General features: G+C 47.9%; 1 protein-coding gene across 1 annotated transcript; it reads right to left on the bottom strand.

Annotated features, from left to right (window-relative positions):
• Nucleotides 1–4147: 4147 nt before the first annotated feature.
• On the bottom strand, nt 4148–8161 carry CCL22 (C-C motif chemokine ligand 22). Its single transcript, XM_065899481.1, has 3 exons — nt 8089–8161; nt 6753–6876; nt 4148–4232 (listed from the first exon to the last, which is right to left on the bottom strand). The coding sequence occupies exons 1-3, from the start codon at nt 8159–8161 to the stop codon at nt 4148–4150; spliced, it is 282 nt and encodes a 93-aa protein (XP_065755553.1).
• Between the last annotated feature and the right edge of the window lie 11715 nt (nt 8162–19876).

Here is a 19876-nt window from a genome sequence, read left to right as displayed (position 1 = left end):
CAATAACTCCCATTTCCTCCTGCCCCAGCTGCTGGAAACCACTATTCTGCTTTCTGTTTCTATGCATTTGACTCCTCTAAGAACCATACAGTATTTGTCTTTTTGTGACTGACTTATTTCACTTATCACGATGTCTTCAGAGTTCATCCATGTTGTAGCAGGTGTCAAAATTTCCTTCCTTTTAAGGCGGAATTATATTCCATTATATGGATAGACCACATTTTGCTTATGCCTCCATCCATCGATGGACACTTGGGTTGTTTCCACCTTCTGGCTATTTCAGAAAATGTTGCAATGAATATGGATGGACAAATATCTGCTCTTGTCCCTGCTTTCAATTCTTTTGTGTGTATGCCCAAAGGTGGGATTTCTGGATATGGTAGTTCTATGTTTAAGTTTTTGAGAAAGAGTCACAGTGTTTTCTACAGCAAGTGTACCATTTCACATTCCCATCACCAATGCATGAGGGTTCCAATTTCCCTACACTCTCACCAACCTTGTTTTTTTTTTTTTTTTATAATAGCCATCTTAATGAGCATGAAGTGGTGTCTCATTGTGGTTTTGATTTGCATTTCCCTAACGATTAGTGTTTCCCTAACGATTAAGTATCTTTTCACGTGTTGGGTAGGAAGAAATTTTCCTCTACACTTCTAGGTTCTCCTGGCTGGTCTAAGAATTAAAGTGACATGAGACTGATGAACAGGAGAAAATCAAACAAAAGTTTAATACCTTGTATATATGGGAGAGGCCCAGGAAAACCGAGTAACTTGCCCAAATGGCTGAAACCTTCACGTTAAATGCTATCTTCAGCTAAAGACAAGAGGTCGCTGGGGGTAGTGGTTTGGGACTTCAAAGGAGAGGAAGACAATCCGCAGGGAGATAGAAAAAGCAAATGTTTGGTAAATAAATGTTTGCTGGGTCATGCAGAGACAACGGGACACAGAGTGGATCCTGATCTCTAGATGCTGTCGAGTCCTCCCCACCACAGTTAGCCCCATATTCTTTGCAGATACCTCTGGCGATAGCTCTATAACTGTGACCAGTCCTTTATCTAAATTCTTTCAGGCAGTTAAGGTGGAGGTAACAAGGAAAACTTCCCGAGTCTTCTGTTTCTTAAAAATAATCAGCCTAAGTCAGTCCTCACGCCAAAGAGACACATTCTGGGGTGGGAAACATTGCTGCCCTACAATGTGCTTGTTAACCAGTTGAATGTCTTCTTCGGAGAGCTGTCCATCCTAGTCTTTGCCCATTTTGTTACTGGGCTGTCTGTACCTTCTTATGAGATTCTCACAACTACATGCACCATGTGCTCTTATTGCCCCCTATTCACAGAGGGAGAAATTGAGGCTCAGAGGGACCAAGTAACTTGTTCCAGACACGCAGCCAGTGAGAATTCCTATATCTGTCTGAATCCGTGACCTCTGCCCTTCATCATGCTTCTCCATGCCTCCCAGACAACGTTCTAGGTGTCTGTAGCTTCAACCCTGGAAATCGCACTGTGAGAGCCAGATCCAAAAGGGCCCAAAGGCCACTTGTGCCAAGATGTCCATGGAACGCTACGCACACCGAGGAAATTATGAAGATGCACCAAGGGCGGAGGAGTCCTTTTTTTGTTATTGTTGTTTTGGCAGAGTGAGCTGTGTCCAGGAACTTCAGGGAAGCAGGCCCATTTGAGGGTCCGGGGAAGTTAGCGCCGGATGACCTGGGTTTGAAGTGCTCCCCAAACCCACTCCTTCTTCCTCCTGGACACACAGCTTGGTTGTACTTCCCAGCATCCCTTGCTGTCAGGGTGGTCATGTGACTAAGTTCTGCCAATGGCACGTGGGCAGAAGTGATGAGCCCCTCTTCCTGGCCCAGCTCGTAAAAAACCTTCCCACAAGCCTCTATTCTCTTTTCTCATCTGCTGGATGATGGAGAGGAGACCTGGTCCTGGAGGTGGGCAGGGCCATGAGAAGGAAGCAGCCTGGGTCCTTGAATGACCACATGGATGGAAGGTCGCCCACAGACCAGGAATGCCTGATAAGACTTCGTGTGAGAAGAAAAAAACTTCTACGGAGTTGAGCCACTGAGATTTGGGGGGGTGTTTTTTGCAAGAAGTAGCATTTCCTGACTGATACACTGTCCTCTGCCTCTGTGTCCACCCTTGAAGTGGGAAGGTTGAGATTGGGTTATTGAATGAATGGATGAATATGCTGCTCAAAGGTCTAGACTTGAGGACTGAATGAATGATTTCATCAGCTCCTCCTGACAAGCGGTCCCAGGGTGGACAAATGTCTGGGGTTCCCTGCTGGCACCTGCTCAGCTACTTCCCAGGTCCTCATGTCTAGCTGGGATTTCCCACCTTCTCACAGGGTGACCTTGGGCAAGCCAGCTCACATATCAATGTCAAGGGCCTCCCCACTGGGAGAGAGGGGCCATGCGTCCCCTGCCCCACCTCACAGGAACAGCACATGCCAAGGAACAAAACGGACATTGTTTGTAGAGGATTTATTTTCCAGAAGGCTTGAGGGGCAAGGGCAAGGGCAAGGGCAGGACAGGAGCGGAGGGAGATCCCAGAAAAATTGAAGGCCCTGTGCATGGGCAGTGGGCAGGTTAACCCTTCTGGTGCCTATAGTGGGCAAATGACCTTGGGCTCCCGGTGGGACACAAGCCCCGGAAGACACTGAGTTTCATGGCCGGCAAAGCCACATTTTCTGTGACTTGGATCTGAGCCCCACAGCAATCCCATAAGGTAGGTATTCTCATTCTCAGGTGAGGCTCAGAGAGGTTAGATGGTCTCCTCAGGGTCACACAGCAACAACCACCCTGCCATACTATACCAGGCTCCCTCCGAAAGGAACAAGCACAGATACCTGGGGAACCTGTGGTCCTCAAAGCGGTGTAGGTAAGTCCTAAGTCCCAGTCCTTAGCCTGGCCCCAGCCACCTGAGAACAACCTCCATCCAAGGCTTTTTCACTTAACTATACCCCACACATTCACTCCAAGGACCAGGAAATCTCTACCTTGTCCCCCTCCCACACATTTCTTAAAATTCTTCCAGTCATCCATTTGGCCTTTTAAGCATTTGCCCTCTTTCCTTATACAAATATAACTAGAGCTTAGAATACCAAGCCAAGGGTGCTCATTCACCCCATAGCAGGAATTTGGTTGTCAGCTATTTGGGGAAGGAGGAAGAGGAAATTCAGGACTCTGAAGAGGTCAGGCCTGGATGTTGGAGGGTGGAGAAGCAGTAAAAAACCCAAGGGAGGCAAGAAGGTTAAAGAGGTAACATGGGGAAGAAAGGTGAATCTGGGTAAATTTGAGGCTTCCTAATGAACCCTGCCAGCCCTTCTCTAGATGACCTTGAGTCTCTGTATTGATGTGTCAGAGCCCTTGAGAGGTGGGAGACGGACATTACTTTTATTGATTCAATCTGCAGCCTCTTATTGAGGCCTGATTCAGGCCCTGTGCTCTGTGCCAGAGGCCAGGAGACAAAAGTAACTCCGGTGAGGATATTGGTCCAGCTGGTGGGGCTGGAGGACAAGCTCCCATTTCCCGAGAATTCTGGGCAGACTGTGATCAGGGCTGTTAAAAGGGGGCAGAGGGCCAGGGGAAGTCTAAAAAATGACTGCTGCTTAGGTTGAGTGATGCCCTGGAGGGCTGGTGGGGTTGGACATGTGCAGAGGAGGGGGAGACATTCTGGGTGTCAGGAGCAGCTCGGGAAAAGAGCCAGAAGTAGAAATGTATGACATGGGTTTGGGAAAACAGGGAGCCGGAGTCCAACATGCATGAAGGGAAATGAGGCAGGGCTGGAGGCAAAGGATAAGACCCAGATCTGGAGGGCAGGGATGCCAGGCTCAGGAGCTCTGACCTCAGCCTAGGGCAGAGGGGAGCCATGGAAGGATTTTGAGCAGGGGACTGACTGACCAGGACTGTGGACCCTCTGGCTTTGGTGGGGCAGAGGATGGGTTGGAAGGGTAAGTGGGGAGATGAGAGTGGCAGTTGGAGGCTTGACTGGGAGTGACAGCTGCAGACATCAAGATCAGGGACCGCTGAGAGGGTTGTTGGTACAGGGTTGTGTTGGGGAGCAGCTGTAACAGCAGGGAGGTGGGGCTCCATGAGCCTTCCTGGAGGAGCCAAGGCCACGGTTATCAGGTCAGGGCCTGCCTCATTGGTCCAGCCTCTGGAGAATTTTCTTCACCCAGGGCAGTCTGGGATCAGCACAGATCTCTCGGTGCCTCACGGTTAGCAAGCTGGAAGGTGGAAACACCAGGGAGACAAGGAGGCGCCATTAGCATGCAGCAAGGATGCCACAACCCCGCTGCAGAATCTTAGCAATTATGAGTCACCTGCTGTAGGCAAACACATTTCTTAAGAAGGAGAGGGGGAGATAAGCAGCAAGGACTTCCCATACCTTCAGCCCCAGCCATGAGTGCCAGGGCAGGCCAGGAAATAGAATGCCCAGGCGTCCCATAACCTTTGCTGACATTGCCTTGGGGGAGAGTATTGGGTAGTAGCCAAGAGCATGAACTTTGGAGACAGCCTATCCGGATTAGGATTCTAGCTCTGCCACATGTTAGCAAGTCCCTTAACTTCTCTGAACCTCAGTTTCCACATTGGTAAAATGGGCATGATAATTCTGGTCCAACCTCATAGGAATTTGATGAAGATACGATGAGTTAATATAAACTGGAGTGCTCAGAACAGTGCACAGCAGACAGTAGGTGATATATAATTCTGCCAGGACCTGGCCTGAACTTTTAACATTGATTTCCTTAATAAGTCCTTACAACAACCCTATGAGCCTCCAATATTCTATCTACTTAATAGCTGAAGAAAGCGAGGCCCAATGGGGTAAAGCAACTTGTCTAAGTGCCAGAGCTGGTAAGACCTGACTCATCGTGCTTGCTGTGGACGAGCATCCCCACCCAGGCCCCTCTGAGAGACCTGAGCACAGAGAGGAGAGGTGAACAATAGCCCAAGACCACATGGCAGGCGTGGGCTAAGGCTTCCGCTTTTGCCAGAGCTGCAACAAACACCCCTGATCTGCGCGCGCGCACACACACACACACGTGCACCCCCAGATGACCAATAAACAGAAAGAACAAAGAAGGCAGCAAAGCAGTGTTGATCTTGGCCACGTGGACAGCCTGCCCTGGCTGCTTTGTGACACTGGACAAGGCTCAGACCCTCTCTGAGCTTTGATCTTCTCATTCATTGAGCCACATTCTTTCTAGAATCCCTTCTGGCTCGAGATCCAATAATCGCATGTGTACCATCTCTCACTGAGCATCTATTGTATGTCAGGCATTGAGTAGTATACCTCCCACTTACTATTATTCTGCCCTGTGATACTTGAGAGGCCCCGTAACTCGCTGTGCACATTTATGCACCTGTAAAAAGGGGACTGTAGGGGCTTCCCTGGTGGCGCAGTGGTTGAGAGTCCGCCTGCCGATGCAGGGGACACGGGTTCGTGCCCCGGTCTGGGAAGATCCCACATGCTGCGGAGCGGCTGGGCCCGTGAGCCATGGCCGCTGAGCCTGTGCGTCCGGAGCCTGTGCTCCGCAACAGGAGAGGCCACAACAGTGAGAGGCCCGCGTACCGCAAAAAAAAAAAAAAAAAAAAAAAGGGGGACTGTAACAGTACCTGGGACTGTAACAGTACCTACTACATAGGGTTGCTTGAAGGATTAAATGAGTTAATGTTTATAAAGCGTCTATAACAGTGCCTAGCACTTAACAAGCACTCTCTACATGTTTGATTAAAAAATTAAATGGAAGTGATCACTCCCGCTATACTGATTGGGAAACTGAGGCCCAGTATTGAAGTGACCAGAACTGTGGCAGGCCTTCCTGTTTCAGCCTTCTTGTACTTTACCCACAGACCCCTCTGAGGGACGGAAGATGAGTGAGAAGGATTCAGATGAGAAGATGACAGGGCCCCAAAGGGGGTCATAAATCCCCAAGCTCAAACACCCCCCACTCTGTGGTTTGGCAGGCAGCAGCCAGAGGGGCTGCCCCAGAAAGGACAGGTCCCGTCACCCAGCCAGGGGCAGGGGCAGGGGGAGGGGCAGGGGTGGGGGCAGGCTCCAGGCCGAGGAAAAGGAAGCAAAGAAGCAAAGGAGAATAGGAACCTTAGGAGAAAGCCCTAAACAAGGACCCAGGAGTCCTGGTTCCAGCCTGGGCAACCTTGAGCAAGTCACTTCTCCCCTCACCCCGCCCCAAGCCTGTTTCTCCATCTGTAAAATGGAAAGTATAGCACCTTCTTATAGGATCATTGTGAGAATTAAACAGTCATGCTCAGAACAGTGCCTGGCCCTGAGGAAGCATTTAGTGTCAGCTCTTAATATGCTCCTGGTAAGAATAGGCTGCCTCAAGTAACTGACTCCCAGGGCACTGGGGATCCAAGATGCTTCTGATGGGAGCATCTTTGCTGACTCAGCGGAACCAGGCATACTGCCCCTACCCTGAACCCTACGCTCTACGGCAGCTCTGCACTACCTATCTGCCTTGCCGGGGTGGAGCGGCCCCCTCTGCATCCTCGGAACCTGGCATGCTGCCTGGCACATAAGAGGTGCCTGATAATATCTGTTGAATAACATGATATTTTTCTTGGTACACCCAAGCCTCAGCTGAGCCATCTAGTTCGGCCAAGTGCTCCCAGCTGACATCTGGAAGCTCAGCTGCATTCCTCCATCCCTGGGTGCACCTGCAGCCTCCCAGGCCCCACCCGTCAAGCTCTCCAAGGTCTTGTCTCCCCGGCTTCCTACTCACACCACGCCAGGCCTCCGGCAGGAGTCCGAAGTCCAGTAGTAATATTTCACCAGACGCAGGGGCAGGGGGTGACGGATGTAGTCCCTGCAGCAGATGCTGTCCTCCACGTTGGCACCGTAGGGGCCTGGGGGAGAAGGGTGCTCAGAGGAGTCACAAGCTGCTCGCCCTTGGCCCAAACCTCTGACCCAGCTTTTCTGTTATCATGTGGAAGGTTGGTATCCAGAGGATTCTGGGCCCTCAAAGTCCCCACTCTTGGGGCCTCTGAGAAGCCGCTAAGTGCCCAAAGTCTACACTCTGCGTTGGTCAGCTCGAGAGGGATTCAGAACGACTGAGCATCAACAATGCCCTAAGCTCTAGATGGGACCAGACACGCTGAACAGGAAGGAGCCTTAGAACCTTGTTATTCAAGTTGAGGTCTGTGGACCCACACCATCAGCATCACCTAGGAGCTTGTCAGAAAAGCTCGGTGCCTAGTCCCAGCCCTGCTGAACCAGGTGGACACTTTGAAGAACTTCCCAGGTAACCTGAGAACTTCCCTTCAGCTCACATCTACTCTAATCCCCTTCATGGTGCAAATGGTGAGGCTGAGGTCCAGAGATGGGGGAGGACTTGCCCAGATCACACAGCGCGACCCCGGAGAGTCAGGACAAGGGCTCAGGCAGAGTCCAGGCACGGAAGCCCGGGTTCGAGTCTCGCTCTGCCGTGAGTCACTTAACATCTGAGACCTAATTTCCTCCTCAGACCCAGGGAGTAATAACAGTACCTACCCTATGGGGCCTGTAATGCAGGGAAGGTGCTCAGGAACCCCAATAACTGAGCAGTATTGTTCCTAGCTCCCAGACTCCCAGTCCAGTTCTCATTCCCCTACCCATCATAGGGCAGAAAAGTGTACATTGGGAAGGAAAGAGAAATCAGGAACCCAGTGTTGAGGGCAGGTTCTGGAGAAAAATGGGGCGGTGAGAGGGCAGGACTGGTTTTCCCAGGGAACATCTCTTACCGCTGCTCCTGCCTTTACCCACCCCAGCTGGCCTCCTTCAGTGGCTCCTTCTTCACATCCCAAGGCCCTACCCTTGAGTTCTCTGGAGTAGAAGACCCTGGGCCATGCCCACTATAACCCCAAGCCCAGCTGAGATAGATCCTAGACTCCAAGCCTTCAAGACTATCCATTTAACAGATGTGTAAACTGAGGTCCAGAGAAGCAATGGGACTAGCCCAAGAGCCAGTGGCAGATTGGAGTCTTCTGCTCTCAGTTCAGTGCTCTTTCTACCACATGAGGAAGGTACCCCAGTATCTGACCTTGACCTCTGCAGAGAGCCCTCCCTCTTCCCAGCCTCACCTGCCTCTGTTGCTTGAAGTATCACAGCAAGGAGGATGAGGGCAGCCAGGAGTGGGGTCTGCAGGCTGGCCATACTTTCGTCCTGTGTGTCCCAGCTCAGGTGTCTACAATCGCCAAAGGGCAGGAAGCTCTGGTATTTAAATGCTTGCTACACCCACAAGCCTCAGACACTCTTAGTCACCGGTGAGCCCAGAATCTCTGACATTCACGTTATGAAAGAAGAACTCCCACTTCCTCCAAAGAGAAGGAAATTCTCTGTGGCCAGGGACCACTCAAAGGGGACCCCCACCCTGACCTCCCCTCTGGGTCCCAAGAGACTTGCAAAATCCCCCTTGAGCTGGGCCTCTTGGAGGCCTGTGCTCCCTGGGGTGTGCTGGCTGTGTGGCCTTGGCCATGTCACTGGATGTCTCTGGGACTGAGTTTACCCATCTAGAAATGGGAGAGATGGTTTTACAGTCCTACGTATTTACCCCAGTGGTTGTTTGTAAATCAAGTGAGAATGTGGACAGGAGCTAAATAGCCCTAAACCCTCACCTGGAACTGAGGCCCATCTTGATGAAGGGTGACCTTCATCACTGATCTGTCTTCAGAGGGAGAAGCCTATGAAGCCATTGGGTTAGTTTTTCTGCCCCATCACCGGTGTCCTCTAGGGCTTCTCACAAAGTCTCAGCTTGGGCCAGTTCGTGGTCCACTCAACAGCTGTAAAGAGCTTCCACACATTTCCATCTTGCTTGTCCTTCCTTCGCAGCTGTCTCCACGCTCTTCCTCACCCAGCCCCTTCTCAATCTACCGCCATGTCCCACTGATTCTACTACCTCAGTCTGTCTCGGATCTGTCCACTTATCTCCATCCCCATTGTCCCTGCCCAGTCCAGGCCACCTCCACCTCAGGCTCAGATGCTGGCCCCTCATTCCCCTATCCACACTGCAGTGACCAGAGTGAGTAGCCCGGATTCAAAGCTGCACATGCCTCTCTCCTGCTTCAAAACCCTGCTGTGGGCCCCTGAACCCATGTCCCTGACTGTGGCCTTCAAGGCCTCCATTCCAGACACGACCCCACCACCTCTGCCCAGCTGGTCTCACTCCCCTGAGGAATCACATCCACAGTCTCAGAGTTTCTCAAAGAGGTCTGTGGCTTGTCCCTGGCCGTGAATGCCCTTGCCACTTCTTTACCGCGTAAACTCCTACTCGTACATCAAGAGCCATTTGAAATGTCACCTTCTAGGTAAACACATCCCCTCAGGACTCCAAAATTCTCTGAGGTGACCTAGAACGTGGACTTGAACAGACATCAGGTTTTCTCTTTCTCAATCTCTTCCCAGAAGCCAAACTCCAAGCTCTTAGAAGGTGGGATCTCCCTTTATTTGTCTTGGCATTCCAGGGTCTACCAAGAGTGGGGTACATGCTGGGTGCTCAGAACACATCTAATGGAAGAAGAAACCCGGGCTCAGAGGAAGAGGGGCCTTGCCTGTAAGTAGATAAGCCATCCTGGAGTTCAGGACTCAGCACTCCATTTGTAGAGGGATCCATCCACTCATTCATTCTTTCATTCATTCAACAAATATTTATTGAGCCCTTGGTCGACAGAATAATGAACCGCCCCAAAATGTCCATATCTAATTCCCCAAACTTGTGAACATGTGACCTTACATGGTAAAAAGGACTTTGCAGGTGTGTTGAAGTTAAGGCCCTTAAAACAGAGAGTCTTCGTTGGGATTTTCTTGGTGGCCCAGTGGGTAAGACTCTGTGCTCCCAATGCAAGAGGCCCGGGTTCGATCCCTGGTCGGGGAACTAGATCCCACATGCATGCCACAACTAAGAGTCTGCATGCTGCAACTAAGAAGACCGCATGCCACAACTAAAGATCCCACGTGCCGCTACGAAGATCCCATGTGCCGCAGCTAAGACCCAGAGCAGCCAAAATAAATAAATATTAAAACAAAAACAGAGGGATTTCCTGGATTCTCTGGATGGACCCAAAGCAATCACAGGGTCATTATAAGAGGGGCCAGTGAGTGGGTCAGATTCAGACAGGAGATGGGATGACAGAAGCGGAAGTCCAAATGATGTGACGCTATGTGCCCGAGAAGGTGGAAAACGCAAGGAAACAGATTCTCCCCTAGAGCTTCCAGAAGGAACACAGCCCTGCCGACACCTCAGTTTTACTCCACTGAGGCTGATTTAGAACTTCTGACCTGCTGAACCGTAAGCTAATAAATTGGTGTATTAAACCACCAAGTCATCTGTTACAGAAGCAAGAGGACAGTAATACAAGCACCTGCCACGTGCCAGGTACACTGCCAGGATCTGGGGACACAAGAGTGAATAGGTCCCTGCTCTCATGTTTACCTTGGAGACAGACAATAAACAGGCAAAAAAACACACAAAAAAACAAAACCTAATAAGGTAATGTCAGGCTGTGGTGAGTGCCGCGAAGAAAATGAAACAGAGAAAAATAGACAGTGGCTGTGGGGAAGCAGGTTTGGGGAGTCAGGAGAAGACTCTGTGAGGGCTGACAGGCAAGCTGAAATTCAGAAGATACTAAGAAACCTGCCAGGGAGGAAGGGGCAAGTGCAAAGGGTGAGAGGCCTGAGCAGCTGGGGCAGAGTGAGTCAGGGAGCGGGGGGCAGCCAGATGGGAGGGGCTGCAGGCAAGGCCGGGCAGGGCCTGTTCAGCTGCAGTTCCTATGAGCCTCCTGATGGATGTGCATTAGAGGTGCACAGCATCGCCTTGGAAGACCTCTTGTCAAAAGGCGTTACCCAGGGCTTCCCTGGTGGTTGGGAGTCCGCCTGCCGATACAGGGGACACGGGTTCCTGCCCTGGTCCGGGAAGATCCCACATGCCGCGGAGCTGCATGAGCCACGGCCCACATGCCGCGGAGCTGGGCCCATGAGCCACGGCCGCTGAGCCTGCGCGTCCGGAGCCCGTGCTCCGCAACGGGAGAAGCCACAACAGTGAGAGACCCGCGTACCGCAAAAAAAAAAAAAGGCGTTACCCAAAGCCAGTCACAGAAGGACAAATATTGCATGATTACAACTCTGTGGGGTTCCTAGAGGAATCAGGTTCACAGAGACAGAAACTAGAATGGTGGTTACCAGGGTCTGGAGGGCAGAGGGAATGGGGAGTTAGTTTTGTGGGGGTTTTTTTTATAAACTTATTTTTGGCTGCGTTGGGTCTTCGTTGTTGTGTGCAGGGTTCCTCTAGTTGAGGTGAGCAGGGACTACTCTTCGTTGTGGTGCACGGGCTTCTCATTGCAGTGGCTTCTCTGGTTGCAGAGCATGGGCTCTAGGAGTGCAGGCTTTGGTAGTTGTGGCACATGGGCTCGGTAGTTGTGGCTCATGGGCTCTAGAGCACAGGCTCAGTAGTTGTGGCACCCGGGCTTAGTAGCTGTGGCACACACGCTTAGTTGCTCCGCGGCATATGGGATCTTCCCAGACCAGGGCTCGAACCCGTGTCCCCTGCACTGGTAGGTGAATTCTTAACCACTGCGCCGCCAGGGAAGCCCCAGGGAGTTAGTTTTTAATGGATACAGAGTTTTGGTTTGGGAAGACGGAAGCGTTCTGGAGATGGATGGTGATGGCGTTGTATAACAATATGAATGTATCTAATGCCACTGAAATGCACACTTGAAAATTATTAAAATGGTAAATTTTACATTACATATATATTATCAGTTAAACTACTCTCTGGTCCAATGATCACGATCCTTGGTATTCACCCAAAGGAGTTGAAAACTTACGTCCTCACAAAAGCCTATATTATAGCAGCTTTATTCACAACTGCCAAAACTTAGGAGCAACCAAGATGTCCTTCAGTAGGTGAACAGATAAAATGTGGTCCATTCAGACAATGGAATTATTATTCACAGCTGAAAAGAAAAGAGCTATCAAGCCAGGGAAAGACACAGAGGAACCTTAAATGCGTGTTACTAAGTGAGAGAAGCCAATCTGAAAAGGCCACAAACTATATGACTCCAACTATATGACCTTTTGGAAAAGGCAAAGCTATGGAGGCAGTAAAAAGATCAGTGGTTACCAGGGTTTAGAGGGAAGAAAAGATGAGTAGGTGGAGCGCAGAGGATTTTTAGGGCAATGAACATACACTGTATAAGACCACAATGATGGATACACATCATTATATTTTTGTCCAAACCCATAAACTATACAACACCAAGAGAGAATAAACCATAATATAAACTATGGACTTTGGGTGATTTAGATGTGTCAAAGTAGGTTCATCATTTGTCACAAAGGTACACTCAGGTGGGGGAGGTTAATAGTGAGGGAGGCCACGCCTATCTGTGGGCAGGAAGCATGTGGGAAATCTCTGTACCTTCCTCTCAATTTTGCTGTGAACCTAAAACCGCTCTAAAAAATTAAGTCTTGAAAGAAAAAAGAAAAGAAAAGGTGTAACGCAGAATCTAATCAAGCCTCTAGTCCTAACTTCCAGTTTACAAGAAATACAGGGGCTAGAGGAAGGTGAGCCATCCCGCAAGAAAACAGACAACTCCAGAAGGTGGGGCCTTCCGGGTCTCCTACAAGACGACCGTCTGGGGATCAACAAATAGTCAATGTTCTTTTTTAAAAAATGTGGATTAGGGACATTGAAGATTAAAAAAGATTGAAGAGACATAACAGCCAAATATGTGCAATAGGTAGATTTTGATTGAATCCTAATTTTGAAAACAGTTACAAAAGACCTTTTGGGGACAAATGAGGAAATTTAAATATTAGATGATATTAGGGCTTTATTGTTGATTTTCTTAGGTATCATAAAGATTTTAAAGGTGTGTGAGAGAATGTCCTTGTTCTTAAGAGATGCACTTGAAGTATTTAGGGGTGAAGTTCATGATGACCCTACTTTCAAAGAGTTCAGGTTAGAGGAAATATGTGTGTGTGTGTGTGTGTGTGTGTGTGTGTGTGTGTACATATAGATGTGTGTATGTAGAGGGATATATGTGTGTATATATGTGTGTATGTGCATATACATACATATATGCATGTATGTATTGCCTATATATGTGTGTGTGTATATGCATACATGTATGTGTGTATTGTATACATGTGAGTGTATGTATGCACACGTGTGGGTTGTATGTACGTGTGTATGTGTGTGTGCAAGTGTGTTGTACGCATGTACATGTATGTATGTGTATAGGTATATCATATCCCAGAAAGAGAAAGGGAAAGACAGCAAACATGGCAAGATGTTAACAATGTTGCAGTGAGGTAGTGAATCATGGAACTGCTCTAACAACTTTCCTGAACATTTTAAATGTTTCATAACAAAAGCATGGGGAGAAAAGAAAAAAAAATTTTTTTAAATGTGGAAATCATCTTGTAAAAATGGGTTGTCACTGGAGGACTGCAAGTGAGAGACAGAGAACCGGCCTGACGGTTCTTCATCTGCACTCGGGGTTTCCTTACACGGGGCCCTCGTGGAGGCCCGTCCAGGGGGTGGGCCCAGGGGATCCCCCCTGGAGAGCACCTGCAACCCCAGGGACTCGGCAGGGCCCCAAGGCTTTTCTGCTGGCTCAGCCTCTGCTACCCAGCACCCCATTTCCCTGGGGCTTGGAAAGATGGTGAGCCACACGTGCAGCCATCAGGCCTTTGCTCCCCCAGGGCCCTTGGCCTCCCTGGTGCAGAAGAGGCAGGTACTGCGTTCAAGGAGCCCTGAGTTCCCAGGCAGGGCTCAAAGGACCAGCTTTCAAAGAAAGGAAAGGGGAGTTTCTCTCCCGGGGCTGAAGGCGGGGAATCACGGGCAGCTGCCAATGAAGGGGATGTTTTCCCTCCTCTTGTCAAGAGGTTGATGATGCCCTATCCTTCTGTCCTTCTACAGCACTGGCAATGCATGGGAAGCTCCCAGATCACATCCTCTTTCCCCTAAACTTCCTTCTTCTTTTATTTAAATTAATTTTTGTTTATTAAAAAATACGTGAAGGTGGAAACAACCCAAGTGTCCATCGATGGATGAATGGAAAAACAAAATGTGATAGACACACACACATTGGAATATTATTCACCTTAAAAAGGAAGAAAATTGTGACATATGCTACAACATGGATGAACCTTGAGGACATTATGCTAAGTGAAATAAGCCCGTCACAGAAAGAAAAATACCGTATGATTCCTAGAGGCATCTGTGAGGTACCTAGAGGTAGTCACATTCATAGGGATCAAAAGTAGAATGCTGGTCGCCAGGGGCTGGGCGAGGAGGGAATGGGGAGTTATTGGTTGATGGGATAGAGTTTCACTTTGGGAAGATGAAAAAGTTCTGGAGATGGAATGTGGTGATGGTAACACAACAATGTGAATATACTTAATGTCACTGAACTGTCCACTTGAAAACAATTTAAATGGTAAAGCTTATGTTATGCATATATGACCTCTATAAAAATACACTTAATTACATGTAAATGTGGATTTACAGAAATGCATAGCTTATATCTGGAAAGATACGCAAACAATTCATTACATTAGTTGCCCTTAAGGAGGGAAACGGGGTAGTGGATGGGGGCAGCTGCTCAGAGGAGGAAAGACTTATTTTCCACCAAATACCTTTTTGAATGATTTGAAATTATTTTCCATATGCATGACTGACCAATTCAAAAAGATAAAAATTTACATTCTTACAGCCAGAAAAAGGGTAGACTGCAAAGTAATTTTCTCACCTCTGACCTCCCAACCACATTTCATTTCCCCTTCTCAGAGGCAAACAAGCTTAATGATTTCTTATTTTTCCTTCCGAAACAGTCTATGCAAGCACATATATAAAGGCATTCCTTTGAAAGAAATGGGGGAAAGGAAGGGTTCTTTCCAGTGACCATCTGGTTTTTCACTGTATGGATCTACCAAAATTCATAGAGCTGGTCCCCTGATTGATGGATGTTTGGGGATTTTCCAGTCTTTTGCATTTACATAAAAATGCCGAAATAACCTTCCTTGAGCATACTCATGAGGGAGAAGGCAACCGGTGGATAAATTCCTAGAAGTAGTGTCTGGGCTTTTGCTTCCACTGAGCGGCAAAGAGAAAGCCCCTGCCCTGAATAGCTGCCTCAGAGCTTCCTCTTTTCAGCAAAGGCGAGGGGCCCCAGGAGAGAGCTCCACGTGGGGCTGGGAAGACCACCCCAGGCTCCTGATTTCTGAGCAGCTAGGAGCCAGAGTTTTCTAGGGGACATCCTGCCATCCATCTACTTGGCAGGGAGGAGATCAGCACCCCAAGCTGTCCCACAAATGGAAGGAAGGATGAGCACTTTTATCTGAGGGCCTGGGCCAGACAAGTGGACTCTGAGGCAACGGGGAAATCCTGGGATGGAGAGAGAGGGGTGGGGAGGAAGAAGTAAAAGACTTTGGGGTTAATTGGCCACAATGGCAACCACTACAGTAATAGGAGGAAGAAGAAGGAGGAGGAAGGGGAGGTGAAGAAGAAGAAGAAGAAGAAGAAAAGACGACAGCAGCCCATTGGTACTTACTGAGCGCCAGATGTACTGTGTCTTGTGTTTTACACCAACTATCTCATCATCTTCCCACAGCAACACTTAGAAGGGGCCACCATCATCATCGTCGTTTTTCAGAGAAGGAAACTGAGACTTAGATTCCACACCCAGTGAGTGGTGGAGCCTGAATCTGCGCTCAGGTCTGATGCCAGAGTCCAGGTGCACAGTGACCACTCATCGTTGCAGCCATGATCAGACTAGGAATAGAGGCACCCGTGAGAGTAACAAGCCCCGTCAGACGGGCTCGTTAGATCGACTGAGAGTCCATCTCAGGTGGGTGCAGCCGGGGTTACTGTAAGTCCCCTCAGATGAGGAACCAAGGCTCAGAGAATAGAAGTCATCTGCTGGGACCACACTGGATTGGATCCTAGGTTTTTTGCTTTTGTTTTGCTTTTTGGCCACGCTGCACACAGGATCTTAGTTCTCTGACCAAGGATCGAACACACGCCCCCTGCAGTGGAAGCGCAGAGTCTTAACCATTGGACCACCAGGGAAGTCCCCGGTTTTGTTTTTTAATTGAGATATAATTCACATACTGTGAAATTCACCCTTGTAAAGGCTGTATATAATTCAGTGGTTTTTAATATATTCACAAGGTGTATATCCATTTCCGCTATCTAAATCCAAAACATTTTCATCACCTCAAAAAGAAACACAGTACCCATTAGCAGTCACTTTCCATTTCCCCTTCTCCCCAAACCCTGACAACCACTAGTCTACTTTCTGTCTCTATGAGTTTGCCTTTTGTGGACATTTCATATAGACAGAATCATGCAGTAGGCGGTATTTTGTGTCTTTCTTTCACTTAACCTGTTTTCAAGGTTCATCCATACTGTGGCATGTATCAGTACTTCATTCGTTTTTATGACTGAATAATATTTCCTTATGGATACATCATATTCTGTTTATCCATTTATCCACTGATGGCCATTTGAGTTGTTTCTACCTTTTGGCTGTTATGAGTAATGCTGCTATAAACATCTGTGTACAGATTTTTCTGTGAACATATGTTTTCAACTATTTTGAGTATATAAGTAGGAATAGAATTTCTAGGTCATACGGTAATTCTATGTTTAACTTTTTGAGGACCTGCCAGACTATTTCCAAGGAGGATCTACCATTTTATGCTCCCATCAACAATGTATGAGGGTTCCCATTTTTCAATTTTCTTGCCAACTCTTGTTATTGTCTGCATTTTTGGTTATAGCCATCCTGGTGGGTATGAAGTGGGATGTCATTGTGGGGTTTTTGTGTGTGTGTGTGTGTGTGTGTGTATGTTTGCGGTCCTCTCACTGTTGTGGCCTCTCCCATTGCGGAGCACGGGCTCCGGACGCGCAGGCTCAGCGGCCATGGCTCACGGGCCCAGCCGCTCCACGGCATGTGGGATCTTCCCGGATCAGGGCATGAACCCGTGTCCCCTGTATCGGGAGGTGGACTCTCAACCACTGCGCCACCAGGGAAGCCCAGTCATTGTGGTTTTGATTCACATTTTCCTAATGACTAATGATGTTGAGCATCTTATATGCATATTGGCTATTTGTATATCTTCTTCAGAAAAATGTCTATTCATATCCTTTGCCCATTTTTAAATTGGGTTGCTTATATTTTGTTGTTGTGTTGTAGCAGTTTTTTATGTATCCTGGTATTAGATCCTTATTTTTTCCGGCCTGTCTTTTTTTTTAAATTAATTTTTGGCGGTGTCGGGTCTTTGTTGCCGCGTGTAGGCTTTCTCTAGCTGTGGCACACGGGGGCTACTCTTTGTTTATGTGCGTGGGCTTCTCACTGCAATGGCTTCTCTTGTTGCGGAGCACGCGTTCTAGGTGCATGGGCTTCAGTAGTTGTGGCACGCGGGCTCAGCAGTTGTGGCCCGCGGGCTCTAGAGCCCAGGCTCAGTAGTTGTTGCTCATGGTCTTAGTTGCTCCGTGGCATGTGGGGTCTTCCCAGACCAGGGCTTGAACCCGTGTCCCCTGCATTGGCAGGCGGATTCTTAACCACTGTATCACCAGGGAAGTCCCTGGCTTGTCTTTTTACTTTATTGATAGTGTTCTTTGGAGCACAAAAGTTTTAAATTTTGATGACATCAATTTATTTTTTCTTTGGTTACTTGTGCCCTAGGTGTCATATATAAGAAACCATTGCCTAAACCAAGGGCATGAAGATTTACCCTTATGTTTTCTTCTAAGAGCTTTATAGTTTTAGCTCTTACATTTCCATTTTTGATTCAATTGGGGGTAATTTTTGTATCTTATGTGAGGTAGGGGTCCAACTTCATTCTTTGCATGTAGCTATCCAGTCCCAGTATCATTTGCTGAATAGACCCTTCTTTCTCCATTGAATTGTCTTGGCACCCTTGTTGAAAATCAATTGCCCCTAAATGTATGGTGTCATTTCTGGACTCTCAGTTCTAATCCACTGATCTGTTTGTCCATCCTTGTGCCAGTACTACACTGTTTTGATCACCATACTTTATAATAATACACTCAGGTTCTTTTTTTTTTCAAGTGAAATCTTTCAAACATACAAAAAATTAAAATAAATCTGAGAACCCACAACCTAGATTTAACAGCAGTTGATATTTTGCTGTGTTTTGGTTCAGCGTTTTTTTTTTCATTAAGAAGTAAAATATTTTAGATACAACCAAAGCTATCTTACTCCCACCCCCACCCATCTCCCCTCCCTCTGTCTCCATGGGTAACCACAAAACCATCACTCTGAAGCTGCTAGGGGTCCTTCCCTGGATACCATTATCCTATTATAGCCTTATAATATATTATAGCATTGTTTTGTGGGTCTTAATATTTTATGTAAGTAGCATCGTACTGAATGTAACCTTCTACAACTTGCTTATTTCATTCAAGTTTATGTTCGTAAGATTTTTTTCCATGTTGATCCATGTGGATCTAGTACATTCATTTTCACTGTTGTGAAAATGAACTAGCTCTATTTTGAACCAATCGATTGTTTATCCATTCCCCCGGCAGCGGACATTTAGGTTGTTTCCAGATGTTGACTATTACTGAGAGTTCTGTAATGAATGGACACCCTTGCCTGTGTCTTCCTGTTCTCTTCATCTTTTTGCTCACGTTTTTGCTCTAAGCTGGGTTCTCTCCTGAGGACTCTGCTTCCCCTGTGGATTCTGTTTCCCTTGCAGCTTTCTTAGCAGTCGCTGTTCTCTCCCTGAGGACCGTCATACCACAAGACTGGGATAGGATAGGCATCCTCTTTTCTCTTCATAGCTACTTCCAAGCCAGCCATTCTTCCTCTCTTCTCCCTAAAACCCCCAGATTCTTTGACATGCATGTCACCAGAGTCTCCATCCATTACCTCCCCCTTGTGGCAGCCATGTACACCCCTAGTCACTCCCTCTCCTTCACTGATAATTTTAGCTCCCAGCTCATGGTCATTCCCTCTAGCATGATTCTGTCATAGACATAACCAGCCTCTCAGTTCTATGACCATCTCTCCTCCAATAAGCTTATCCTCCACCTACCTCAGCCCCTCACTTCCAAGGTCACATCTTGACCATATCGTTACCAGTAACTGCAGTTGCATAATCTCAGTTTCACACACCCCACTCTCTAACTACCATCATCTCTCAGCCCAGCTCATCATTTTGAGTATCCAATTTCAACTATCCTTCCACCATACCCAAACTGATCCTATCTCTTTTCCCCACTCAGGTCCTTGCTTCTCTCCTAATTCAACTCAACTTCCCTGGTCTTTCATTACAAGCATCATTTACCTATACCCTCAACTCTCTTGCCCAAATAACTTCAACTCCCATTCTTGCTACCTCCTGACAGATCCAAGACCAGGTGGAAACCCAACTCTTCACCCACTGCGCCTGCACCAGTGCAGCTGAACATGGCTGGAGAGAAGTCATGCTAACTGAAAATTCAAGGTCACTAATCTCTTGAGGTCCTTCCATACTGCCCCAAAGTCCTGCTACATCTTCCTGGCTTGTTTGCTTTCCCATTCTCCTACACTATTTCATTCTTTCTTCTCTCCACTCAAACCCTTGACCCCTTTTCCTTGATCGTCACTCTCAACTGATGACCCTGATTCCTATTTCCCTGAGAAAAGAGAAGTTACCAGAAGAGCACACCCGCCTGCAACTACTGCATCTACCCATGGACATGCATCTTCCTTGCTCCTAACTAATCTCTCCTACTCAAGGACATCACTCCTCAGTTCTCCCATTCTTTCCTGCATCATCAATTTCCCCCTCTCTACTGTACCATTCTCATCTGTGTGCAACATACGCTTATTTCCCCCATCTTAAGAAAACAGTGCC

Source organism: Phocoena phocoena, chromosome 20 (genome assembly GCF_963924675.1).
Source record: "Phocoena phocoena chromosome 20, mPhoPho1.1, whole genome shotgun sequence".
NCBI lineage: Eukaryota > Metazoa > Chordata > Mammalia > Artiodactyla > Phocoenidae > Phocoena > Phocoena phocoena.
This window is presented reverse-complemented; position numbering and strand designations above follow the sequence as displayed.

Coding starts and splice junctions, on each gene's coding strand:
- CCL22 (XM_065899481.1), bottom strand. CDS start 8,161: ATGGCCAGCCTGCAGACCCCACTCCTGGCTGCCCTCATCCTCCTTGCT. Junction 6,877..8,088: donor ACTTCAAGCAACAGAGGCAG/GTGAGGCTGGGA, acceptor CTTCTCCCCCAG/GCCCCTACGGTGCCAACGTG. Junction 4,233..6,752: donor TGCCGGAGGCCTGGCGTGGT/GTGAGTAGGAAG, acceptor TCCACCTTCCAG/CTTGCTAACCGTGAGGCACC.